Source organism: Brassica rapa, chromosome A03 (genome assembly GCF_000309985.2).
Source record: "Brassica rapa cultivar Chiifu-401-42 chromosome A03, CAAS_Brap_v3.01, whole genome shotgun sequence".
In the NCBI taxonomy this organism is placed as follows: domain Eukaryota; kingdom Viridiplantae; phylum Streptophyta; class Magnoliopsida; order Brassicales; family Brassicaceae; genus Brassica; species Brassica rapa.
In genome coordinates this window covers 20,549,945-20,576,683 of record NC_024797.2, presented here as the reverse complement: position 1 = coordinate 20,576,683, position 26,739 = coordinate 20,549,945, and the positions used below count along the sequence as shown (strand labels likewise).

The 26,739-nt window shown below is 35.2% G+C and overlaps 5 protein-coding genes and 1 long non-coding RNA gene across 11 annotated transcripts; 4 read left to right on the top strand and 2 right to left on the bottom strand.

Moving 5' to 3' along the window:
* Positions 1–390: 390 nt before the first annotated feature.
* Positions 391–7,665, top strand: LOC103860036 (probable serine incorporator). 4 transcript variants are annotated; one of them, XR_004456597.1, is made up of 13 exons: positions 391–593; positions 3,019–3,424; positions 3,509–3,582; positions 3,682–3,841; positions 3,942–3,966; positions 4,050–4,139; positions 4,226–4,397; positions 4,493–4,566; positions 4,773–4,842; positions 4,925–5,151; positions 5,296–5,369; positions 5,478–5,784; positions 5,878–7,665. XR_004456597.1 is itself a non-coding variant. In XM_009137649.3 (12 exons), exons 2-12 carry the CDS (start codon positions 3,214–3,216, stop codon positions 5,537–5,539), a joined length of 1,161 nt encoding a protein of 386 aa, XP_009135897.1. In that variant the 5' UTR covers positions 391–593; positions 3,019–3,213; the 3' UTR covers positions 5,540–5,778. The 4 variants fall into 4 exon arrangements, 3 of the variants coding, with proteins under 3 accessions (XP_009135897.1, XP_009135895.1, XP_009135896.1); XM_009137649.3 differs by lacking the exon at positions 5,878–7,665 and having other exon boundaries at positions 3,019–3,346; positions 5,478–5,778; XM_009137647.3 differs by lacking the exon at positions 5,878–7,665 and having other exon boundaries at positions 452–593; positions 3,166–3,424; positions 5,478–5,778.
* Positions 7,666–10,262: 2,597 nt separating this feature from the next.
* On the top strand, positions 10,263–12,026 carry LOC103860035 (heavy metal-associated isoprenylated plant protein 8). Its single transcript, XM_009137645.3, has 3 exons — positions 10,263–10,619; positions 10,983–11,058; positions 11,753–12,026. Exons 1-3 carry the CDS (start codon positions 10,398–10,400, stop codon positions 11,875–11,877), a joined length of 423 nt encoding a protein of 140 aa, XP_009135893.1. The 5' UTR covers positions 10,263–10,397; the 3' UTR covers positions 11,878–12,026.
* A 1,073-nt stretch (positions 12,027–13,099) lies between these two features.
* Positions 13,100–16,132, bottom strand: LOC103860034. The gene is made up of 2 exons (XR_004456615.1): positions 14,577–16,132; positions 13,100–14,507 (listed from the first exon to the last, which is right to left on the bottom strand). It is a non-coding gene; the product is annotated as an uncharacterized LOC103860034 (long non-coding RNA).
* Positions 16,133–16,365: 233 nt separating this feature from the next.
* On the top strand, positions 16,366–19,159 carry LOC103860033 (3-hydroxyisobutyryl-CoA hydrolase-like protein 4, mitochondrial). Of its 3 annotated transcripts, none has more exons than XM_009137643.3 (9): positions 16,366–16,707; positions 16,775–16,876; positions 17,009–17,073; positions 17,670–17,804; positions 17,893–18,119; positions 18,234–18,412; positions 18,486–18,613; positions 18,687–18,788; positions 18,911–19,159. In XM_009137643.3, exons 1-9 carry the CDS (start codon positions 16,476–16,478, stop codon positions 19,010–19,012), a joined length of 1,272 nt encoding a protein of 423 aa, XP_009135891.1. In that variant the 5' UTR covers positions 16,366–16,475; the 3' UTR covers positions 19,013–19,159. The 3 variants fall into 3 exon arrangements, with proteins under 3 accessions (XP_009135891.1, XP_009135892.1, XP_033144207.1); XM_009137644.3 differs by lacking the exon at positions 17,009–17,073 and adding an exon at positions 17,290–17,342 and having other exon boundaries at positions 16,367–16,707; XM_033288316.1 differs by lacking the exon at positions 16,366–16,707 and adding an exon at positions 17,290–17,342.
* A 93-nt stretch (positions 19,160–19,252) lies between these two features.
* Positions 19,253–21,784, bottom strand: LOC103860032 (syntaxin-32). Its single transcript, XM_009137642.3, has 5 exons — positions 21,303–21,784; positions 20,315–20,565; positions 20,061–20,233; positions 19,730–19,930; positions 19,253–19,625 (listed from the first exon to the last, which is right to left on the bottom strand). Exons 1-5 carry the CDS (start codon positions 21,535–21,537, stop codon positions 19,466–19,468), a joined length of 1,020 nt encoding a protein of 339 aa, XP_009135890.1. The 5' UTR covers positions 21,538–21,784; the 3' UTR covers positions 19,253–19,465.
* A 268-nt stretch (positions 21,785–22,052) lies between these two features.
* On the top strand, positions 22,053–26,636 carry LOC103860031 (SNF2 domain-containing protein CLASSY 4). Its single transcript, XM_009137641.3, has 3 exons — positions 22,053–24,333; positions 24,434–24,553; positions 24,630–26,636. Exons 1-3 carry the CDS (start codon positions 23,122–23,124, stop codon positions 26,496–26,498), a joined length of 3,201 nt encoding a protein of 1,066 aa, XP_009135889.1. The 5' UTR covers positions 22,053–23,121; the 3' UTR covers positions 26,499–26,636.
* The last annotated feature ends 103 nt before the right edge of the window (positions 26,637–26,739 follow it).

Below are 26,739 nucleotides of genomic sequence, written 5' to 3'. Positions count from 1 at the left end.
AAATAAAAAGAAACAAAAAATAGAGATATACGGTACAATAATAGATCACAGAGCACGTTCATGTATAACAATAATAGAATTCCATAAAGAAGAAATCTGAACAAATCTTAAGGCAGCCTAATATTTTAATGGTTTTCTGGTAAATTAGTTACATAGCTAAGTTTATTACCACTAAACAAATAAATTAAGCAAAACATATTACTACATAGTTTTTTTTGTCAACACATAGGGTTTTCTTCATCACATATATTTAAATTGCATTTTCTTATAAAGATACCTGAGGATAGTAGCGGAAAGAAGAAGCTAACGGCGGGAAAGCAAAGAAAGAAAAATATTTAAGTAAAAAAATTGAGCAAAAAAAAAGGATATTCCAAAAAAAGCTGTGTATGTATGTATTTGTAGATTTTTATATAAGTTATAAGTACTGTCTGCTCAAAGTAAACCATTCTCCGTCTTGTTTTCACATTTCTCTATCTATCTATCTCAGATTTGATCATTCTTCATCTTCTTCTTCTTGTTTGGTTTCACATTTACAAGAAAGCTTGGGGAAGAACACGCACAACATTCTCCAGATCTGATCTCCTAAGTCACAGGTTCTCTTCCTCTCTATCTCCTCTTTTCTTCGTCCTTTGAGATTCAAAAACATGTGCATGTGCTTGCTTGTTTATGAATTATACTTAAATATATGCCTCGGGAAAACGAAAATGGCAACGAAGGGAATCTCAATCGGTGGAAACTCGAATTAGTTTTTACTCATGTAATTTTCCCTCGTTAATCGTTATTGAACGTCGATTTTCAAAAGATGATCGGCAGAGACAGAAAGGGTCCACTCGTTCTTCACTTTTCTCTTTTTCACTATTTGCTTTCAGCTAATTGAATCTCTTTGCCAACAGGATTAGCCGTAGCTCTAACATAATTATGAATTAAACTATTGCTTGTGTACTAAATTAGTAGTATTGTTTTGACGTCTGGTTTACCAACTAATAACTCAATTTCTGCGGCCACATATTTCAAATTGAGTCAAAAAAGAAACACGAAAATAGTTATCTTTTATTGGCTGCCCATTTAACTCTGTGGAGTCAATAAAAACACAATCACGTGTTGTTTAAAATACAACAAAACGTGTTTATATAGTTTTCTTATATATTTTTTTTGACTCTATGGTGTTATGGTTTACTGCTACTCATCTAATGGTACAAGCTTAGTTCATATGCCGGTTATTTAGGGTCTATTATATTATAGAGTTTTATCTGAACTGCTTGTTCAAGATGAAAGTACGAAATTAGTGGTGAGTTATTTGAAAAATGTTTATCGAGAGACTAAAGGTCGATTATAAAAAAATAATGAAATAGTCAAAGGAACTACAAATTCAAGCTATAAATACCTTAGTTCTTATACCGACTCGTATGTGATTGTGATTGTGAATATGTGCTCTTTGAATTAGGTTTCCTTTATTTACAGCTGATTTCTTTCTTTTCCTTTATAAGTCAACTTATTTTCTTTCGGTTGCCTCTATTTAATTGGATCGAGTTTGGTTTACCTATTAGGTTTTTTCGATGGTAATACATCTCCAACGTATACAAACGATCAATATTTGATTTAAGAACGTTAGGAGTTACTAGTTAGTACTTTATAATGAATAATGAACAATTCCCGGACTCTAAATGAGGTTCTAAACATTCTAACATGAAAATTCTACTACCTCGATTACAAATACCAATACTACGTCCACATGCTATCTCTATCTTAGGGTTGAGTTTCTTATTATTTGTTGACTCTCAGTTTCATATTTATATTTTAATTATGTACTAGTATTTGTAGTCGTAATTAAGGCCATGGCCTCATTTACTCCTATGAACGTTGAAGCATGAGATGAGCTTAAATGATTACATAATACAAAGTTTAACTGCCTGTAAAAGTTATATATATGTAAGGGTAATCTAAGGGGTGTTAAACCAAGCTAATTCATCTCCATATAACATTTATATAATTGGTTATAAAGCCATATCTTTGCTATGTGCCTATATGACTTGCCTCCACGGTAAGTCAAAACCATATATGTCTTGCCTTGGTTGACACACCATTGGTGACTTGGTGTTATGTTCTAAGGACTTTGGAACTTTGAAGTTCAGGATTCGATAACTTACATAAAGTAAATAAAATATTTATCTCAATAATAATAAAGTTCTGAAGTTTTATAATTTATGTTATCCAAATATTATAGATGACGTTTTTCTTTATTAATTTTTTTATGGGTGGATAGACTATCAAATTATCCCACTTTTTTTTTTTTTGCTAAACAATTATTCCACTCTTCAAAATAGTTTTAAGTGGAGGCATGTGTCTCCACTCCATTAAGTGGACCTGTGAAGCCCAAAAGGGTATCTGATGTTGCTGCTTACCATTACCCATTCAGATTCGTAAGAGATTGAAAGATTCGTTTGCCCAAAACTATCCGTACCACAACATTTCTTTTCGAGTCCAAAGTTGTATATATCTCTATCAAATCTGATTCTTTTTTTTTTGGTTCCCTTTTGATCTCTTAACCTTTTTCTTTTGGGTGGTTCTTTGTTTATACACGCCTCTCCTTATGATTTTAATACTTTATCAGTTCCTGCCAAATCTTGACTTTGGGAGTTCAAAGTCTTAAGAATCTTGACTGTCCTAAAGACTACAGCTTGCTCTTTAAGTTTGGTATTTTTTTTGTCTTTTTGTTCTTTATCATTTCACATGGTTAAGGTTCAAAGTTTCAAATATTCAATCATGGTTAGAAATGAGCCATCAATTGTGGATTCTTGTTGACGCATATAAAAGTTGCCTTTTTAGCTTAGTTAAAATAAACAAGGGTAGGAATTACTTGTAGTATACGTATTCTCTGTCATGTTTGGTAGAACAAAAAATGAAATGGATTCTGTGTGACTATTATGAGGATACGCTTCATATGTTTCTCATGTAAAACAATAATTTTCTTCTTAAAATCTACATATGCTTCATTCTTTTTTCTTTTTTTTTCCATAGATTTTGATCTGAAGGAAGAAAAATCGTCAAATTTCTCGCTCATGTGTTCTCTTTTTCGTTCTTGATAATTTCTTCCGCTACAAGAAACCGAGTTATGATGCATAACCCTTCCCCATGCATGCCTAATCTGTTTCTTGAAATCTTCAGTCTTCTAATGTCATGAAGAGGAGAAAAGTCTAGTAAGTATAAGGAGTTATGGAGACTGGTACAAGCACTAGCAACAGCGGAAGCAGCAGTAGAAACGATAGCTATGAAGCAATCAAGAATGGATCATGGTTTAATCAGTTTCGAAATGGCTGCAATCCCTGGATGGCTAGATATGCATACGGTATGATATTCCTAATCGCTAATCTACTAGCATGGGCTGCTCGTGATTATGGTCAGCGTGCCTTAACAGAAGTGACAAGTATGTACCACTAAATCAGGTTTTAATCTCCTTCCTTGCCTCACAAGTCTGATACAACTCCTCTGTTTTTTTTTTAAATTGCAGAATTCAAGAATTGTAAAGGTGGAGAGAACTGTTTGGGGACAGAAGGAGTCTTAAGAGTCAGCTTGGGATGTTTTGTATCCTTTTCTTGAATCAGTCTTGAATACTATACGTTTTACTAAGTCATGTTACAACACTATCAGAAAATGTTTTAGGCTTAACCGTAAAATCCTCAGTTGTTCTACTTCGTTATGTTTCTATCAACACTTGGCACGTCGAAAACACATTCATCAAGAGATAGATGGCATTCTGGATGGTGGTCTGCTAAGCTTATCATGTGGCCTTCTCTAACCATCATTCCTTTCTTGCTTCCTTCTACCATTATTCGCCTTTACGGTAATGCTTGATAGGAAGAATTCATCTTCTAGTACTTTCTCTAATTCAAATGCCATGACAAGTGATTAAAAGGTTCTTTTATCTTCTGTTTGATCTGCAGGAGAGATTGCCCATTTTGGTGCAGGGTAAGATTGATATGTCCAATTTTCACAATGTACATATGATATGTAACCCTCTCCAATATTACGGTTTTCTTGTTTATTTATAGGGTATTTCTACTGATACAGCTAATTAGTGTGATCAGTTTCATTACATGGCTTAATGAATGCTATCAGTCCAAAAAAGACGCAGAAAGATGGTTAGTTTTGATTTGCCAAGAAGTTCCAATTTTTTTTTCAATATGTTTCTAATCAAGCAACACACTCTATATGTTTATGTTTGTAGCCATGTCCATGTGATGCTACTAGCAACTACTTCATACACAGTGTGTATAGTTGGGTTAATTTTGATGTACATATGGTACGCTCCTGATTCTTCATGTCTTCTCAATATATTCTTCATAACTTGGACGTTGTTCCTCCTCCAACTCATGACAAGCATTGCTCTTCACCCTAAAGTAAGTCTTTTGTAACCATTACAATCAACAGTTGTGTCATGTATTTTGGCTGTTAGAAGTTATTAAGATGTGTTTGTGGTTGCCAACACAAATAGGTAAATGCTGGATACTTGACTCCGGCTCTTATGGGACTCTATGTTGTGTTTATCTGCTGGTGCGCTATTCGAAGGTATGTTATATTCAAACAAATAACAAATCACCGCATTATTTTTTTTCTTCCTTGTGGTATAACTACATTAAATTTAACATGTGAACGCTCTAAATGTACTTATCCCACTCCACTTCTGACTTTTAATTTTAACCCTAAAAGACATACAAGTTTATAAGTAGTTGAGCTACATAGTAAATTGGTTTGCCCAAAATAATGTTGTGCAGTGAACCAGTGGGAGAAAGCTGCAACAGAAAAGCAGCAGAGTCAAACAGAACGGACTGGCTTACCATTATTGTAAACTTTTTCAACACCTTAATGCCCTTATTCTTCAGTTTCATGCAAAAGCAATGTGCTAATTCTGAATAATATTATGCAGAGCTTCGTGGTTGCGTTACTTGCAATGGTTATTGCGACATTTTCAACGGGAATAGACTCTCAATGTTTCCAATTCAAGAAAGACACGAACAACCAAGGAGAAGAAGTAGAAGAGGAGGAAGATGATGTTCCATATGGATATGGATTCTTTCATTTTGTATTTGCGACAGGAGCAATGTACTTCGCTATGCTACTCATCGGTTGGAACACTCATCACCCCATGAAAAAGTAAAGCTTTTCTCACCGATTTTATTCATACATTCAATGCACATATATCACACTAACACATAATAAACTTATGAGCTTTTGAGTATGACTTTAGTATAAAGCTTGAGCTTCAACTTATACTACTATCTTATTTTTTTCGTTTAGGTGGACGATTGACGTGGGATGGACGAGTACTTGGGTAAGAATTGTCAACGAGTGGCTTGCGGTTTGCGTATACAGTAAGTACAAACACTTGAGTGACAGTTTGAATGTATTCATCCTTAAAATTTAAACTCCAAGATTGGGAGACAGTTTTGTAATGTTTTTGTTGATGAATGTTATGACAGTATGGATGCTGGTGGCTCCAATCATACTGAAGAGCAAAAGACAAATGACAACTGAGACATAAGGAGATTGAGAGATTTTGGGGAAATAACAAAGACTGGTTTTTGATGTATTTTCTCCTTATGTGGGAGAGAACTACACCGACTAATTCATCTAGGGCGCCCAAGATGGAAGGCAAACCTGCTCTCATCTAATAGGTTTGATATCAAAATGGTATTTGACGATTAAAGACTGTAAAATTTCCAGAAATCAAATCTTTGTAAGTAGATTTTATAGGAAACCAATTACAAATATAGTTATGACGATTTGGTTAGACAATGTGTGGTTGGTAAACAAGGATAGATTTTTTAGCAAGGTACGAAATGTATCGTCAAATATTCAATATGATTCTACAAGATCTAGTTATATCATATATATGATCTTAAAAGTTTGGATTATTCCAACAAGGATCTTGTCCATATATTTATGATGCTTGTACACAAACTTCACATACATATCAGCTGGTAAGACTAGAAGCAATAATTTTTTTTTTCTAGAAGCGATAAAATTGGGCAAACCAATATACTAAATATAGACATAATCATACATTATATAATTTATCTTCTAACACAACATAATTCTATGTATTTGTCACTATGACATTTGGATTGGTTGTCATCTGGGAAACCTAAACAGATTGAGATCTAAGAAACATAAATTTTCAGATGACTGTATACCGTCTAACCGTATAACGCCTAGAGCCTAACCGTATCTCGGAAACCTAAACATATACGATTAGGCGCTAGACATTCATTATGCGTTAGATGACTGTATATCGTCTAGCCGTATATGCGGATGCCTAAACGGGGTATATATGGATATACATTTTTACACGAAATATAAGTATAAGATTAATATATATATATATATTATTTTTGAAAAAACTGAACATAAATATATTTTAAATCCAATTTTATGTATAAGTATGTAGTTTAACATATATCTCTGCAAGGTTTCACCATGACCCGAAAATCTTTATGGATTGAGTGAAGCAAGCATTAATCAAAGCTGCCGATTTTTTTTTACTTTTTAACCGGAGTTTATAGTGGGTCCCCCTAATATATAGTAGTCCTTCGTAGTCAAGTATCTCTCCGGGAGCAGTGAACTACAAGTAATAGAAGAGACAACACTTACAAGAAACATTATATGGCCGTAAAAAGGTAAGAGAGTAGTGCCACTCTGGACTTTGGTAGTCAGTCAGCTATAGTGGTCATTGTGCAGTGATTGTTATACTTAAGTTGTGACATATCAATTCGGCAATTTAATGTGTTTTCCAAAATATTTACATTGCAACTTCACGTCTTATGATTAATGGAGTTTCTATCAAAAGTATATGTTAAGAAAAAAATTATTAAGAAAACAAATAATACTACTCCCTCCATTTCATATTTCATATTGTAACTAGTTTTAGGAAAAGAAATTTGTTTCAAAATTTAAATAGTTTCATATTTCTAGAACTTTTACATTTAGTGAATATAGTGTAACCAATCAAATTAAATAGATTTATTTTTGATTGATTAAGTTATATCTAATCTATTTATTATACAATATTTTTTAAAACATAATAATTTTTTTAATCTTTGTGCTTTTAGCTAAAACTATTTACATTATAGAGTATATGTTAAGTAAAGAAAGAAAAATAAAAAGAGACACTAGATTCTCCAAACCAGACATATATGGTTCCCGGACTGGGACATTTCTTTGGTTCACTTGATTTTGTTCCAACCATTATTGCCCATTTGTCCTTTGCCAGAAACATTAAATTTTATATATATCTATTACTTTTTTGGTTTGATGGTTCATAAAATTGAATTACTTTTAAAAAATCGTTTAAACTGGTATGAAAACGACTTAAGTTGGAATTTTCTTTATGAAAAAACTAAGTTGGAATCGAGTCGCTCCGCCGCATCGACGTCAGCGTCCAACCACCATTCCAATCTTACATAAAGATCGAGCACGAGCACGAGCAACGAGAAGCCTTATTCTGAAGATAATTATTTAATATCTTCTTTTGACCCATATTTTGTTGTTTTCATTAGTGTTTTTGCTTTGTGTTTAGCGGATGAGCTTCCCATATAAACGAGACTTCATCGAGTATGTTTACCAATCGTGTTAACGAAGAAAAGGAAACCAAATGGGTTTCGTTTTTTTTTTTTTTGGCTGGCATTGTTTTAGCCATGCAAGTATGCAACAAAAGAAAAATATTAAGGAAATATTAATTTAAAAAAAAGCGGGTCGACAAATGAGGCCATGCCTCCAATAATAGAGGGGCGGTGCTATGCCAACCTTTAAAAAATACTCCAAGAAATAGCAATTTGAATATTAAAATATACTCATTTCATTCCATATTAAATATTATTGTGAAGAAAAAATTGTTACAAAATAAATGTCATGTTAAAGTTATAATATAATATATATCATACCTTATTTATTTTAGTTTTACATAAATTAAGAAAAAATACAATAAATTTTAATAGTTAATAATATTAAAACTGAACATTTAACTATTTATTGATTTACCTAAATATACCTAGAACGAAATCTAATTTAAAACAGAGTGAGTACTAAAAAAGTTGAACAGCTACAAAATCGATTTGATTTTGGCATAATTATTTTTTGTTCTGATTTACGGAACCGTAGTAATTTTCTTTTAGTATAATATGTTATGATTCTATATTTATATAATGTCTAGATTCATCAACTTTGGCTTAACAAAAATAAATAAAACTGCAGTAGCAATAATTTGAAGACCGGAATTGCAAAGCTATTGCAGTATTGTTTTAACCAGTTCCAGCCTTTTTCCTGTCAGTTGTGTTTCGAATAACTTTTTTTCTGTGCAGGTTCATTGCTTTGTACATATAAATGCTGTTAATGCATTTTCTCAAAACAAAAAAAATAATGCAAACAATAAAAACGAATAAACAAACACTGGCACAAAAAGAAATTATGGTTGTGAATGGTGGCTCATTAACGGGGCATATTTGTTATTACATGTTCTTGATAAAACCGTACTACTTTTTTTTTATATGAAATCTGCATTTATCCTGCAAACTACATAAACTGTAGTTGCATCGTATCACTCTATTTCTGCGCCGTTTATATTATAAAAACCACCGTCGTTATCGTTCGGACCCAAAGAATAACGTAAAGACGCGAAGAAACATCCGTACAAAACACGAGAGACCGGAGCGACTTTGGTGAAAGAATATAGGAATACATGTTTTGTTATAGAGATCAATGGACATTTGTTGTTCGAATGGATGCTGTTAAGTTCATTGTAGTTGGATTTCCAAAACGGCAATTTGGTCATTGTTAGTGTTGTCTCTAACTATATCTATGAAAGTTTAATCTAAAAACCTTACAAACAAACACTACAACCTGCCAAAGATAAGTAATAATTTTTTAGTAAGTCAACATTTTAACCTTGTCGTTTCGAATCTCAGTAATTGCACCACTTGGGCTATAGCTCAATTTGCTCAAATACCATAACCGTTTATTGCAAATAATTAAATAATTATTCTATTTTGTTAAATAAATTAACTCGAACTTTAGGATTATATGCAATAATATATGTAGCCATTGTCTTATTTTTTCTTTCAAAATATCACTTTATTAATAATTGTTTTAAAATATTTTGCCTGTAATGAAGTGGTGGTACTTAAAAAAGTGGTGGTTCTTGTTTCTGAAATATTATCAACCAGCTAATGAGGATTTAGAATTATAGCAGGAAACAACAAAATAAGTGGAGATAAAAAGCACATGAGTAGGAACATAATTAATGGAGGTTCGATAATACGCATAAAAATAAAAGAACATGTTTAAGCATGCAGAAGGAGAATTATACATTTTTCTATTTTTTCACGTGCTTAACCAATATCACTTAGCATATAATACCTTGTTCCCTCATGTTCTTCATAGACTCATCACTCATATCTTTTTGCTTTTATATTCCCCCTATATTTTTCTTGTCGGAAATTCATATTATCAGGTTCAGTTTATCTATGATATGAGAGATATAAAAGTAGATAAGATGAATTTAACAAGAAAATGTTTACTATTTCTGAATGTTTTTTGCCGAATCAATATAAAAACAAAGAGATGGGATAATCAGAATATATTAAAAGAAATTAAAGAAGTGGAGCGGCGAGAGTGGAGCCAAAAGAGAAGATGATTATCCATCCACTCTTCAATCAATTATACAAAACTACAAGTCACACATCTTAGCTTGCATCACATGCCTCACTCGCTAAATCACTCTTATAATTATATGAATATTGAATATCATTTATTAACCGATGTCATAAGAAAATTGGTGTCAATGTTGGAGAGTTGTTGAACGTGAGATGTGACCTATGTCTTGTTATCTTTCTTTTATCACCTGTCATATCATATTATATGGCATATAATTGTATGATTGCAAACAGTTTTTCAATTCGATTGGATGACATTGTGTCATAAATTCAGTTCTATGAAATTAAAAGTAACACATGAAAAACTGCTTAGATTTGTTTTAAAAATATAACTATCTAGTGGTTACAGACTTACAGTCGCCGTACCAATCTAGATGCACTGAAGATAATACTATTGGTTCACCATAATGAACTTAATTAAACTAAAAGAGGAAGAAAAATGACAAAGTAGCATAAATCTAATGATAGGTTTAACATTGCATGAAGATAATAAAAAATTTAGTAAATTTATCGGTCTCTACAAAATCATTTCAATGTTTGACTTCTTTCCCCACCTTATATTCTCTCTCTATAACCCTTTACGACAGTGTAAGTGTGTCAAATAAGCAAGGTTTCTCTCCTCTCTCACACAACTTCTCTTTAAGTCTTCCCAACATCAGTCTCTAAAAACACTAAAAATTACTTTCCAATTTAATGGGGAAGCTCCAGAAGATTGGTCGAGCATGGGACTGTCTGTTTTATCCAACAAATCAGTGTTCATGCTTTTGTCTAAACACCCTTGAAAACGATGACGAAGAGTTTGAGAAGGAGCCACTGATAGATTCATCATCAGAGAAATCGGGGAAGGTCATGAGATTAAAAGATGTTGTATCTGCTGATCATCGTCAGACTCTTGCTTTTCATCTTAAGCCTAAGGTAACCACAAATCACCGCAACATTATGTCATAGACAACGTTACGATGAGTTCTTGAGCTTTGAAAAACGCTTGTCACAATGCATCTTTTTTTGGAAACAGTGAAATAAATGTTTAATTAGCTCTTAAAAAGTTGTGTGGGCCTTTTTCTCTTATATGGTGGTGTGCGTTTTTCTTGTTATTCCAAGTTAGTTTTTTAGTTCTCCCAAAATTGAATATAATAATATGTTTGATGGATATAAGATATCACGAATTCAGTTTTCACCTAAAAATATTTCTAAATGAGTTATTTCAAGAGTTTGAAGTTAGAATGATTTTGAAAATAATTAATCAAATTGTCCGGACGATGATGGTGATGTATACAGATAGTGGAGCTAAAGGTGTCTATGCATTGCTACGGATGTGCAAAGAAAGTCGAGAAGCATATTTCTAAACTAGACGGTAACGCCAAATCTTCTTTATTTTTTAGGCATTCCTTTTAGGGAAATACAATCACAAGACATGATTCAATAATAATAATTACAAATTTAATCATTGTTTCTTTGCGTAAATCACACATTGACTAAAATTTAATTATTTTTAGCAAAAAAAAAACTAAAATTTAAGTTTATATTGCATTTATGTTTAGTGGAATATACAGTTTAATTAACAGAATTCCAAACTGAAAGAAGACTGAATTGAGACAACATTTATAGGAGTATATTTTTTGTATCAAACAAAAGATGAACTAAAAATAAGAACATCAATTCAAAACTCAGGAACAAATCTGTTGCATATTAACTGAAATTTTTGTGCAACGAAAATGAGATCTAGCAAATGATTAGTCGTTAGAATAAAATTACTATTTAAAATTTTTATCATAAGAATTAAAACACCAATAAGAACAAAAGAGTATATCAAATTTTTAATGTAAAATTGTATATTTGCATTAACAATAGTGAAAATTGCAATAATTTATGGGTAAAGACGGATATCTTTGTTTAGATAATATTATATGTGTGTGTGTAATATATCATATATACCTCTATAAACTAACAGAAATTCAACATAGCACGGAAATTCAACATATAGCACAAATTTAAAAGTTTATAAAACTGTTGAAAACTGATCAATATGGTTTTATTCTAATGAACAGGAGTGACATGGTACAAAGTGGAGCTTGAAAGCAAAAAGGTAGTGGTGAAGGGGAACATAATGCCAGTAGATGTGTTAGAGAGCATTTGTAAGGTCAAGAATGCTCAGCTTTGGTCTTCCTCTTGAATTTCTTTCTATTTCCACATGGGTCTTTCATGTCCATGTCCCCATCTTCATGTAATATTATTACTAAATTATCTAATTATGCGTAGATACACATGCATGCACCTATCTCTCTAATATATGATCTATCCCTCTCTTTTTTTCTGGATCCATTCTGTTGGTAACATTTTAAATCTATCTCATTAATAATTTAACTGAAGATCGCTGATTAAACTTAAGCATGTGCATATTTTAACTGTTCCGTGGAGTGAGGACTGATCTACACAACCGCCTGATGACGTATTAACGTATCGTTGAATGAAATATATGAATTAAAATAAGATTTGAGTAGTTAATAATTAATCTTCAATTTGGGTTGAAAACTTATGAGCTTTGATGTGGAGTCAGGATCTATCAAATCCAAACGAATTGAATCGATACATAAACTGGAAGGGATACAAAAAGTCATTATATCAAGGAAGATACATTTATTTATCATTTTGGAGTGTCATCAAACTCTAATAACAAAAGTTAGTTTTCTAGTTGCTTAGAAGTTAGAAGTTTATGTTGGACCACATATTTACATACTATATTTTACATTATCTAGCTAGTAATACGCATCTTATCTTATAACTAATATGTTGTTGATTAAGTATATCTTAAGCGCATGCAATGTGGACCATAGGAAGCCCCCCTCCTACACCTAGCTAGCCTTGTTTACCGAATCTAGCTTTGAAACGGACCAGCTCAAATTATTTAATGTATGTCAGAATTCATATTGACTTTTATTGAAGGAGATAAATCTTAGAGTACAACTATGTCAAATAATTTTTTTTGGTAAAATATTAAATTTTTTTGTGAAATACTTGTTTGCATATTCTAATTAAACTGTCCGACGTTTATTGTATTGTATCAGTTGCAGTTATAAACTGTGAAAGTGTTCACATATATACTCGGAACAATGAACAACTGTTGGAGATTTGGAGTCAATACTTGTATGCTGATTTTGTTGTTGTTGATCAGAAAATCTAGTCGACTTAGAGTTGTTGTTTCGGTGACTAGACTCGATGTCAAGTGACAAATTTTGTAATGAGCGACCAGAAACATAGAAAAGCATATGTCGTGTTTTCTTTTTCTCTATATCACTCAAGTTCTGTGTCGTTCTTGTCCTTTGAGGTGGGTTCTCTTGTGAATTTAATCATCTAGTTTGTTCCAAAACAATGATCCTTCTCTGATTCATAGGACAAACCGAAGTGCCACAAGTGCATGATAATATGATGGTTAACAACTTATGCATGGATCATATCAGCGATCTTATGAGTATTAGTGTTTATAAGTAATATGATTAGAACAAAATAGTCCATGATTTCGCTCTAGCATGGGTTTTGGGTATTAATCTATCATTAACCTCTTCACTTTTCCAATGTAGTGAAAAGTATTAGTAACCTCTACACACTAGTCTTAAATTCTGCAATGTAACTTAGAGAATCCAAGACTTGCTGCATCAGTGGTCGTTCATTCTTGTCCCACTTGGTGCATCTTTGGATGAGTATGCCCATTTCTTTCACGGCATTCACTGGATAATCATTCCTAAGTCGTGGATTGATTATTTCCCTAATCTTCTGAGCATCACACAATAAAGATGGCCTGGTGGTAGCTATGCTTTTTCTTCTCTCCTTTCGTATTGTATCTTTAGAACCAATTACAAGGTCAAGCAAGATCACACCAAGTGTGAAAACGTCAGACTTCAAATCCAGACGACCTGTATAAATGACACAAATTGTCTTGACATTGCAAAAAACATATATAGTCTAGAACGAAGTTAAGGTTTTTGTAATGTACATTGTACATATTCGAGGTTCGTATTCAAGTCCTCCAATGAGTCTACATGCATCTTCTTGGTTTAATTCAAGATAAAACAATTTTGCATTGTATTGCTGGCAAAAATCCAAACATAGGTATTGATTTTTAAGATAATAAACAGAAAATAAAAGAGAGATATAAATAAACCATTACCTCATCAAGCATAATGTTATACATTCTGAGTTTTCGAATACCGGTTTGTTCTTGATAAAGTGGATAAATTCAACACCTCGAGCTACTCCAATTGCTATCTTAACCCGTATCTCCCACGGTAGTGGTTCTTCTTCTTCTGTTGAGAAAAACATGACACTTCTATGTAAATCAGAATGCTATTTATTATCCATTAGATTATAAGAGATCTTAACTTCCATAAATGTGACGCTCCAAGCTTCCTTTGTGGAAGTATTCAAAAACCAAGAAGTGTATTTTGTCATTTTCACAACAGTAACCCAAAAGTTTGACTACATTGGGATGAATAATCTGTCCTATAGATTGCACTTGTTCTTGCAATTAAATGTTATCGTGATCAATCAGATGCACAAGACATAAAAGATGATATACAAATGGACTGACTTTGCTTATCTCTCGGTCTTGTAGAGGGAATGAGCTACCAACATCCAGGACAGAAACAGTGATTCCGGTTCCAGCTCTTGATGGAACATACTCATCGATGTAGCCCTTGTAGAACTTTCGAGAAGAGCGATCGTCACCATCTACGACCTTGCATTCTATGAAGTTCTTAGTTGCTTTCTTCAGTTCCGTGAAGCTGAAGACTTTCAGATTGTCGTTTTCTGCCTCAAACTTTTCATGTAAGTTTACGTGAAGGACAAGTAAAGTGCATTTGAAAAACATATATGTACCTGAAACATAGATGGGACGCTTGTAGGCCACTGAATGAGGTTGGCGTTTGAAAGACTTTAGAGAGTTTCCCATTGTTGATGGAGAATAAATTTTTTAACACATCTTATTGGGTTTTTAAAGAGGTTGAAACTTATTTTCAAGTGTGAAAGAATCGTTGGACTGCTTCGGTCAACATTTCAACACTTGATGAATCATTTGCTGTTTTAAGCCTAAAAGAAAAGTAACAAGAAACCACATTTATTAATATGACTCTATCTTTAAATCGAAAATTTGGGAGAAATTGTCAAACCACTCTAGCTAGTTGTTGAAGAAAAATCCAAGTCCACTGTTATTAGCTTTTTGACTTTGCCAAGTTAATAATGTTTTAATTGCTATTTATCTTATTAAGTTTCATAGTTGGGCATTTACAATAACTGGGTGATAACATACATTAATGGCAGATTTAAAACACAATTTCCACAAATATTTTACTTCTTGGTGACTGAAAAAATTGATTTTTTTGGATATTTTACAAATATTTTGAAACAATAGTTACTAGCTTTTCCTAATTGTTTATTTTTAAAGCAAAAAAGCTACATTAACAATATTTTCCTCTTTCTAATTAAATAAAAAAGGTGTATATTCATGATGTAATCACATGAGTGTTGTTCATGAAATTAAAATTAAGAGAATTAATTAAATTGTTTTCCATTAACTCTTTTCGTAAAGGGAAAATCCATTACTATAATTAAAAAAAGGTGCTTAAGTAAAAGGTGCTTGAACATTTTTCCTCCTTTGTACACACATATGTAGGGACTAGATAGATATTAATCATGACCCAATACCAATGACCAATAACAGGAGTATTTGACTATACCTTTAACCAATATCAATACTAAATTCACTTCCATTACTAAAAAAACTCATAATATAGTAGTAACAATAAATCTCAATTACAAATTAAAACCGAAACAACAACTAGACATTCGAGTATTCAGATAGAATTCGAGTCGACTCTTTTCGGGTTTGAGTCTTTTAAGTTTTAGACATTTGAATCAAATTAAGTGCTTGGAAAATTTATGTTTGTTTTCGGATCGGATCGGATCATTTCAGTTCTTGACCGGTTTGGGTAAACAATTTGTATATCTTTAAAGAATTACAAATACAAACAGTTTCGGTTTATTTTCAAGTCTCTTGGGCATATTTCACATCTTTTCATGTTTTTGGATTGATTTCTTTATAACTTTCAGATTTTTTGGATATTTTTCAAATCTTTTTCATATTTTAGGATATATTTCTTTGTAATTTTTGGGTCTATTTTATAAATTTCAGGTATATTTTTTATAATTCAAATCCATTTTATCCTATATCCAAACTTGCATCCAAAATTTTTTGTAACATACAACTTAAAAATCTGCAGTATCACAAATCCAGAAGACATTTCAGGTAAAATGTCTTGGTCTATTTACCATATAATAGAACTAAGATCGAACAACAATGAAACTATAAATGAATCGTCAGTGTTAACCATGACTTGTGTGATTTGGTGGTGATTAACTTAAAGACAAAGCCTAATATAATAAAGTCACCAGAGTTTGAGTCGTGACTATTAGAGAATTAACATTTAGGTATTATTAAAAACAGGAGACCGATATGTAGACTGAAAATGTAGGCCGTTAACACATGGCTAATCTGGATCATTTACGTGGGGTAAGTTGTATAATTCTGAAAAAAAAATCGCTAGTGTTATTGGGTAATGTTGCTATAGGGCCGAACGACACACTTTAAGACTAGTGGAAGCCTTTGATGTCTTTATATATCTTTAAAAAGAGTATTCTGGCGGGTTCGAACACTGTCACTGATGTTCTGGTTCCTCCGACAAAAGTGGTTGATGTTTGGAATCGGTAAGAATCAAAGCGATGATCAAAACTTTGGGTGTGGCTTCTGCTCGCTTCTTCTTCTCCGGACATCCACCAACGACTCATAACATTTGCGTTTCATCTCACTCCGTATCGAGTCGCCGGAAATTCTCTGTGATGGCCAGTGGAAGCAGCGGCGGCGGAGAAGAGTTCGTTAAAGGAAACGTCTATCCAAATGGCGTCGCTGTCATCACTCTTGATCGACCTAAAGCTCTCAACGCCATGAATCTAGGTCCCTTTTTGTATTTTCTTTAACCCAATATTCAAAATCCATGAAAGTTTTGATTTTTTTTGTACAGAAATGGATTTGAAGTACAAAAGCTTGCTTGAAGAATGGGAATCTGATCCCAAAGTCAAATGTGTTGTCGTCGAAGGAAGCACTCCTCGAGCCTTTTGTGCTGGTAAAGTTTAACTCTTTTTGTTGTGGGTATTATGGTTTGGAAAGTATGTTGCTTTTGGTCTCTTATCTTAGTGTTGGTTAATGCTATGGGGAAGAGGTTTGTGGGAGTGACACCATATTATGAATGGTGCAGGGATGGATATTAAAGGAGTTGTTGCAGATATCTTTGTGGACAAACACACTCCTCTTGTGCAAAAGGTTTCTTTTATGAACCATTTTGTTAATTTATTGGTTGGCTTTAGAAAATAATTACAGAATCATTCCTCTGATTGATCTAGTTATTGTTCAGTGCTGTGTTTTATCTGAGGGGGGAGTGGGTATTTTTGGAGCCATTTTCTAGCATCAAATGAGTATTCTTTCATATAGTCAAAACCGGATAGATAGTGCATAACCATGGTCTTAGTTTATTTTCAGGGGGTGATGTGAAGCAGATTACAACCAAAAAACATTTGTCAGATATGATAGAGGTCTGGTTTGTGCGCTTTCTTCTTGGCTAAATGAAACATGGAACATTAGGAGAAACCAAAACTTGCTACCTGATAATATAGGATCAAGCTCATATCTCCAGAGCATGATACTCTATTTCTGCTAAAACAGGAAAATTCTAGCTTAGTGAGATCAAAATGATTAGATCATCTTGATCAAAATGATTAACCTGTCTTAGTCTAGGCTTTATTAAAACTATAATGTATTAGTATTTTCATTATGTGGTATGCGAAGGTGTTCTTTACCCATGATTAGCTGTATGTTTCTTGTTTATGATGTCTTGACTTGATAGCTTTGCTTTCTTTTAGGTATTTACAGCTGAGTATACCCTGATATGCAAGATTGCTGGATACAAAAAGCCGTATATCTCTTTGATGGATGGCATTACAATGGGATTTGGCCTTGGTCTCACTGGACATGGGCGTTACCGTGTGATAACAGAGGTACAAATAATGAATACTTAATCTTCACTTCTTTGCAGATAGCATTTAGCATGATTTGTGATAGTTTATTTTTATCATTCATTTCCAGAGGACGGTCCTGGCAATGCCAGAAAATGGAATTGGCTTGTTTCCAGATGTTGGGTTTTCATATATAGCAGCTCACACCCCTGGCAGAGGGTCTGTTGGTGCGTATCTTGGTATGACTGGGAGAAGGATCTCTACACCTTCAGATGCAATGTTTGTGGGTCTTGGGACACATTATGTACCATCTGGAAAGCTAGCTTCACTCAAAGAAGCCTTTCTGTCAGCAGACATGTAAGCCCCTCTCGCAAAAATCCATTCCTTCTTATCATGCATTTATGAATTTCTCTTTCCCTAGATTTCATATGCATGTTTCAAATATAGGAGTGACATGTTTTGGTAATACAGTTCCAAGGATCCTCATCAAGACATCCAAGCAACTTTAGCCGAATACAACAGCGATCCTGACTCTGAAGCCTACCTCAAAATGATGTTGCCTCAGATTGAAACAGCTTTTAGTGCTAGTAAGTCTGTTAAGGAAACAATCGAAGAGCTGAAGAAGTACCAGCAGAGCACTGAGGCTTCAGGTATGAGAGATAGACATTCCTTTTTTTGATATCTTGCCTTTGAGAAAGATTGACCATGTGTTTTGTGGTACAGTTGCAGAATGGGCTGATGAAGCACTCCAAGGCCTTGGAAAAGGAGCCCCGTTCTCTCTATACCTAACACATAAGTACTTTTCCCAAGTTGCTTGCGCCATGGGTAAAACCGACAATGAGATGGCAACGGTGAGTGTCCAAACTCTTTTGTTTCCAGTTACGTCACGAGTTGATACTTATTATTATTCATTCCATCTTGAAGCTTAATGATGTGATGAAAACGGAGTACCGCATTGCTCTGAGAGCTGCCTTGCGCGGTGATTTCACTGAAGGTGTTAGAGCAGTCTTGATCGACAAGGACCAGGTTTTGTTCATTCCCACTCATTGATTTTGGTTGTTTATGCACATTCGGTTCATAATGTGACATGATCTCCGTTGTTGTGCTTACTCTGTGCTCATATCAAGTGTTTTTCGTTTATTTTGCAGAACCCGAAATGGAAACCAGCAAGCTTAGACGAGGTAGAAGAAACCGAAGTGGACGCTCTCTTTAAGCCACTAAGTCCTGAAGTGGAAGAGCTAAGCGTATGAAAATGAGTACACTTGGTTGTTCTAGCTAAAAATATGTGACATGTTATGTTACTGCATTGACTTTCAACAAACTGATCGCTCTGGTGTTGCAGCTTTGTACACAAAGCATTTGTCCCTTCATATCAATAATATTTTCAAGTCGAACCAGTTGTAGATTTCATTAACTTACAAGTTACACAACAGAAGCAAACTGAGGAAAATCAACTGCAAGGCAAGTCTGGTTTTCTTGGTACGTCAACATTAAACCGAGTAAAAAAAAAACATTAAACCAGGTCAGACCAAAAGTGTGAATGGTGAATACTCGAATAAGTTTTACATTAAAAAAAGTGGTAATATAAATCTCCACTAATCTGAACAAAGACCATAAGGATCCCTTTCTCTTTAGTCCTTTACATGTCAATACGACAGAAAAAGAGAACCATGTCTATATGTTTGAAACAAATAATCTCAATATTAGGCCACGAAGAAGAGGAAAACCATGAGAAATGCAATCAATACGAAGAAAATCTTAATCATGAGCCATCGGTTTGACGATATACTGTTCAGATACCTAGCCAGTTGGCTCTGAGCGCCTTCTACGTTCGCCAATGTATCTTCCATGTTCTGATCGATTCTGTAGTACAAACCAACTTGTTTAACAACATATTATAGTACTTTCTTTTTTCACAAATGTTCAATGCATTTTGACAAGTTATACACATTTTGGTGTTGACAAACCTGATAGCGATCTCTCCTTGCTGAGAAACCATGGTTGCTAGTTGTGTAAAGATATTGCTTAGCTCGTGGATTGTTGATTCCACGTTGTGTAGAGCTTCTGCGCGGCTCTCCATATAAGTGTCTTGCAACGGGACCATCTGTTGTTGTTGTTGTTGTTGACTCTGCTGCAACAATGGAGAAGATTCAGCCTCTCCCTGTCTCCTGTAAGTGCAGAACATATACAAAGCTCTTGAATTCTCGTAAATGCATCACAACATTCTAAAGGAGATTGAAAGGGAAGTGAGGTAAGTTCTACTTTGAAACTGTGGTTACCGAGTTACTAGTACATTACCTTGGGACTAACTGAGATGACGATGAAGAAGAGCTATTTGCCCAGGGAAGAGGAGCAGGTTGACTAGGCGCAGGCTTAGAAGCCAAAGGGCGCTGGCGAACAAATGGGTTTGTTGATTCTTTTGAAGGGTTATTCGTGAATCTTTGCCTTCTATTCTCATGAATCTTCATGTTCTGCAAACACCAGAGCTCACAGTTTAACATCATACTACAAGAAACAAAATGAAAGAGTCGTTTCTGCAGAAAGAACCTAACCTCAGTTCTCAAAGTAAGAACATCCTTAAACTCTTTGGTAGTGTCCATCAAACGATTCTTTAGATCATCGACCACTGTCGCTGAGTGAGTAGTTGTGTCTCTAGAGATGTTCCTTTCATCATTGTGAGAGTTGCGTACAGCTTGAAGGTCGATCAGAGCGGTGTTTAGTCCAGAGATCTCTTGTTTGATTACCGCCGTCAGCTCTCCTATCTCCCGTGTGGGATCATCAAAAACCGATGACCTCTTTGCCACTGATTTTGCAACCAAATGACAAAGTTGATTAAACTCTATGCTCAGAGTATATGCAAGAAAAACAACAGCTTCTTCCATTTCTACTATAACACAGAAGAATTCACACCATCAAACAAACATGAGCTAATTGAAGCAGCTTTTAGCTCCATTCGGGTATTTAATTATTTATTTAAGTTTTGAATATTTATTTGGATATTTCGGGTCGGATTTTTTAAGTTTTTTTTCGAGTATCTGTTTGGTTCAGGTCTCGAATGGATTCAAATTTTTCGGTTCGGGTTCAGATCTTATGGCATCTCCATCCTCACTCCATTTTTTCTTTTAAAATGGAGTAAAAATAAATATGGAGTAAGAAATACTCCAACTCAACTCCATAATGAAATTTACTTCATAAATGGAGTAATCTATTTTTTGTTTGCTCATATTATGGAGATTGATTAGGGTTGGAGCAATTTAACTACATTTTCACTTTTTTACTCTATTTTGGAGGAAAAAATGGAGTTTTAATTGAAGATGCTCTTAGGTTCGGTTACAAATGCTCAGAGCCCAACGTGAAGTACACAACGGTTTTGATTCTGTGCAGGCAATGGCAGTGACTAGCTTCTGCTATCAAGATCTACGCAAATTCTACCAGTAGCTACATGTTCAGCAATGAGCTTATTGTTTCAAAAGATCTTCTAGCAAGCCACGTCATCAAGATTCACTGATGATGAATGAATGAGCGAGTTAATAAACTTACGTTGAGCAAGCTTGGAAAGCTTCTGGGACGTCTGGTGGATAGCTAAACCGATAACAGAAGCTCTTCTGTTGAACTCCGATTGCATAACCGCGGCGGATCTCGGATCCTCTCTTCTCCCACCACCGTACGGCACATTGTTCGCCGCAGGAGCAATCGATCTCCTCAGCGTTTCAACGACGCCGAAGAACTCGTTCGTCCGGTCTCGATACGAGGAGTGCCCATGCCTTGCTTGCATTGTTTTCTTCTTCTTCCTCTGCCGGATCTGGTGTCTCTCGGATCGCAAATTTCAACAAGAAAGCTTAAGAGATTGAAACACGAATCGAAGGAGGTTTGCGGATTTGAATCGCAATCACGGACGGGGAAACAATCATTCAAACCAAAATAAATAAGAGGAAAAGAGCTAAACTCGTCGGGATAGTATTATCATTTCGTGCAATACGTTGTTTCATTTCTTCTGCCAGCTAAATAATCGATTTTACTAGAATAAGCTGTCATTTTGTACTAACAAACATAATGCTAATTTCATTACAATGAAAAAAAGCTTAACAAATATTAAATTCTAAAAAAAAAAAAAATTCATTTTAAATTTTTTTAGTTCTTTTATTAGACTAAATATGTTATTTTTAGATTTTGAGATTGGTCCCAACCTATGTTAAAAAAGGCGTTCACGTTATGCGCCAAAACGTAAAGTACACTCTGACAATGGTTACACCTCTATGAATCACCGAGGGAGACTAGTTTCTCCAATAAGCTTGCCTCGGTGCACTTTGGCCATAAAACGGTGGCTTCAAAAAGCGATGCAAAAACGCTCTATAGAAATTGTGTGTTAACCGACACAAAACAGATATCGGCACGAACCCTACTTTAATTAATTAACCAATTTTAAAATCAAACGTTTAAAACACTATTCCTCTTTATAAAAGTAAAGTTAAATAACTTTACAAAACATAGATTTCGCGGTATTTTGCTTAAGGTTAGAGTATTACTATCTAATCATCTCTAATCTCATGTATCTCACAGTGTTTTGCTTAAGGTGTGATTCTAGTTCCCTTTCTTTCAAATAATAAAGTTTGCTTTTAAATTAGTATACAAAGTTATTCATGCCAATACTTGTTAGTGACATAGAAGACCTAACTAACGTTATCTTCCAAGTAGTCTTCAAGGCAAGCACCATGTTGAGCCTTGGCGCAAGGCAAAGACCTCAACGCCATGGAACGCCTTGCACCATTTTAAACACATGTCCCAAACCAATCTAACTAAAACTAATTGTTTTTTTTTTAAGAATACGCCCAGATCTTTAAAAACCTAATTTTTGTGTTTAAATATTGTAGCTGTTTAGTTTGCGGTGTATAATTTAAATTCTGCATTTCCTAAATTCTATATAAAAATTTTGAAAATGAGAGGATCCCTGATTATCCTCAGTAAAAAGAAATATATAGTAGTAGTAATAAGAAAATACAGGAAAAATTAATATTCGGACCAATCAAAGACGCCAATGCTGCTTACTGACAAGTGACAACCAGTTGGAACTTTAACTCCGAAATTCTCGTAACAATCAAAATCTCCCACCAATGGGAGTGAAGAAAACTTATCCAAGAAGTTACATAAAACCGTAAAATTAGTAAAAACCTCCCTAAATATTTTCACATGTACCCCTCAAATATTTTCAATATTGCAGTATAGTCCCGGACCCACTCAAACGTTTTTCGAGATTAAAAGTTAAAATCGTTACCGCCAAAGGCACCACAAGGAGATTGCATGACTCATCATCTTCTTCTTCTTCTCCTCCGCTAGGGTTTTCGATTTCACTCCTTCGGCCATGGATATGACTACTTGCGTCGGCAGAAGAACTCGCTCGAGGACTGAATCTTACTTGAACGATCTTCTGAACCAATCGAAGGGGATCTCCGTCGCCGTTCAATCTAATAGCAGGCCCGCGCCCTTGCGCGATTCTAGTTCGCCGGAGAAGCCGAAACGGCGCCGGAAAAGGAAGAGCAAGGATGATGACGAAGTGGAGTTCGTCGGAACTATCTATCCGAAAGGTAAGCGAGAGAAGGAGATTGTAGTAGTAGAGGATGACAATGTAGGTTCACCTCCGATGATTGCTCTTAGTTCAGAGTCAGATAGGGCTTGTGGTGTGAGTGTAGATGATGCCATGGGCGATGATGATGGTGATGTCGAATTCGTAAGAACTATCTATCCTAAAGAGGATGATCGAGCTGTGGATGATGAGAATTTGATTGGTGAGGAGTCTCCTGATGATGATGATGTTGTTTATCTTGGAACATTGCTGAGAGATCAAGAACATGTTGATAGGGTTAGTGATTTGGATGTGGATGATGCTAATTTAATGGGTGAGGAGAAGATTTTAGAGCCTGATGATGAGGTTATGAGTCTTAGTTCTGGTTCTGACGACGAAGCTTCTATAGAAGACTTAGGAACTGAAGTTTCTGATTACACGGAGAAAAGCTCAGATTCTTCTTATGCGGAGAGCTCTGATAGTGGTTTCGATTGTTCTGAGGACGATGAGTTTCGTGGTGCCAGAGACACCGCTACAGTTAAGAAGAAGAGCCCAAGTAAAAGAGTATACACTCGGGAGAAGCGGAAGACTTCTTATAGGAAGAATGATTTGGATGTATCTGATCTACTAGCAAAATCTATTTGGCAGAGAAAGAAAATTGTAGAGGAAGACATTTTCTCTGAAGACGAAACAGCAGAGGTTGATACCAGAGAAGATCCTATTGTTAGAGAGAGATCAAGTGAGAAGGTACATGAGCAGAGGAAACGAAGGAGATTCCATAGGGAGAAAAAGAAGAACCATTTGAGTGTTGTTGATCTGCTAGGAGATTCTTTTGAGAATTTTGATGTTGGGGAAAACCTGTGGGTTTCGCCTCCTATAAACCTGAGATTTGGTTGTGAAGAGCCTGAGCCAGTTGAGAAAACAGAAGAGGAGAAAGAAATAGACAGGTTGTGGCAAGATATGGCCTTAGCTTTATCATTGGAAGGACTACACTCATCTACTTATTTTAAAGTAAGACTACTTGATCTTCTGTTTTGTACCGATGATCATGCTTTTCTTTATAGCATTCTTAAGGCATGAAACTGAATCTTTTTTTTCTTTGATGTATCAGAATGGAGATGTGTCATGTAGCAACGGGAAGCATGATTTCGTTCTTGATGAGGAAATTGGTCTGAAATGCCGCTGCTGTTCTTATGTCTCCGTCGAGATGAAAGATGTCTCACCTGCCATGGTAGGAGATTGTACTATTTGTTGATTCTCTTTTCTTGATCACAGTTCTTAACATGTTTTTTCTCTGCATTGCGTAGGACAAGTATCGTGCTAATGTTAAGTATCGTGATACTGTTAACTACAAGAATACATGTCGTACCAAAGGTGACCCTTTACTTGACAGCCTTGATTTGGAAGCGTCAGAACACAACAGCAATGTGGCGTCTCTGAAAGATACACAGGGAACAGTCTGGGAATACATCCCTGGCATTAAAAATACTCTGTACCCACACCAACGAGAAGGCTTTGAGTTTATGTGGAAGAACTTAGCCGGGACAACAAAACTGGACGAGTTAAAAAGCTCAGTGGTAAAAGAAAGTGGCGGATGCATTATTTCTCATGCCCCTGGGACTGGCAAGACGCGTTTGACCATCGTGTTTCTTCAGTCATACTTACAACAGTTTCCAGATAGCCATCCTGTGGTCATAGCTCCCGCAAGTTTACTTCTCACATGGGAAGAAGAGTTCAAGAAATGGAATTCAAACATTCCGTTTTATAACATGAGTAATCAAGAGTTGTCAGGGCTAGAGAACCCATCAGCTGTTTCACTTCTAAAAGGAAATAGACAACATAGGAGCAAAACGGATTCTGTCCGTATGGTTAAGCTATATTCATGGAGGAACAAGAAGAGCATTCTTGGAATCAGTTACAGTCTCTATGAGAAGCTCACTGGGAACAAGTGCGCCTCTGGGGAGACGCAAAAGTTTAGAAAGATGTTGCTAGACTTTCCGGGGCTCCTGGTCCTTGACGAAGGCCACACTCCTAGGAACCAGAATAGTTGCATCTGGAAAGTTCTCACAGAAGTGAAAACGGAGAAGCGTATCATACTCTCAGGGACACCGTTTCAGAACAATTTCAAGGAGCTTTCTAACGTCTTGTGCCTTACGAGACCAGCTTATAAAGATAAGATCTCTTCTAGGCTCCATGATCTTACGAGGCTGAGCCAAGAAGGCAAGAACGGGAGGTTCGATGAAGAGATTGGCATCGCGGAGCTTAAGGATATGATTGCTCCTTTTGTTCATGTCCACAAAGGGAACATCCTTCGAGAGAGCCTCCCAGGTCTAAGAGACTGTGTTGTGGTGCTGAACGCTCCTTTTCAACAGGCGAAAATCCTGACGAGAATCGACCATTCTCAAAAGACGTTTGACCTTGAGCACAAGCTTTCAGCTGTTTCAGTACACCCGTCTCTGTATCTGCGACGCAAGCAGACAGACAAGGAACGGTTAACCATTGGGCCGGTGGTACTGAAAAGCCTGGAGAGCCTTACGCTTGAGTCAAAGGAAGGTGCGAAAACGAGGTTCTTGATCGACTTCATCCGGTTCAGCGAAACAGTGAAAGAGAAAGTCTTGGTGTTTAGTCAACACATTGACACGCTAGAACTGATCAGGGACCAGCTCAGTGCAGTGTTTGGCTGGACTGAAGGAGAAGAGATTCTCTACATGCACGGTCAACTCCAACAGAAATTCAGACAGCGTCTGATCAACAACTTCAACAAATCAGACAGCAAATCCAAAGTGCTACTAGCATCAACAAAAGCATGCTCCGAAGGTATTAATCTTGTCGGAGCTTCGAGGGTTGTGCTTCTTGATGTTGATTGGAACCCTTCTGTTGAGAGGCAAGCCATAAGTCGAGCTTACAGAATTGGTCAGAAGAGGGTTGTGTACACTTACCATCTCATGGTTAAAGGCACAACTGAGTGGGACAAGTACTGTAAGCAAAACAAGAAACATCGCATATCTGAAATGGTCTTCTCTCCTACCAACGAGAAAGATAAGCTGATTGAAAACGAAGTTGTTTCTGAAGATAAAATTCTTGACGAGATGGTTCGCCATGAGAAGCTGAAAGACATGTTTGAGAAGATACTTTATCGCAAAAAAGAATCCGACATGTTTACAAACATTCTCTGATTTGTGATAATCCCACTCTAGACTCTCTCTAGGCGTTTGTATTAATAAAGTTGGCTCTTATGATATGTAATTTTCGAATTCGATGTCTTCTAGGGACAATCTTTAGCTTGAAATCTAATATATTAGTTTAAGTTCCTATTTTTTTCTGCTACTAACAAGTTATAGTACGACTACTTAAAAAATTAGTTAATATGACATATTTACTTATTTACATTAATAATAAAGATTTTTATCCCATTTA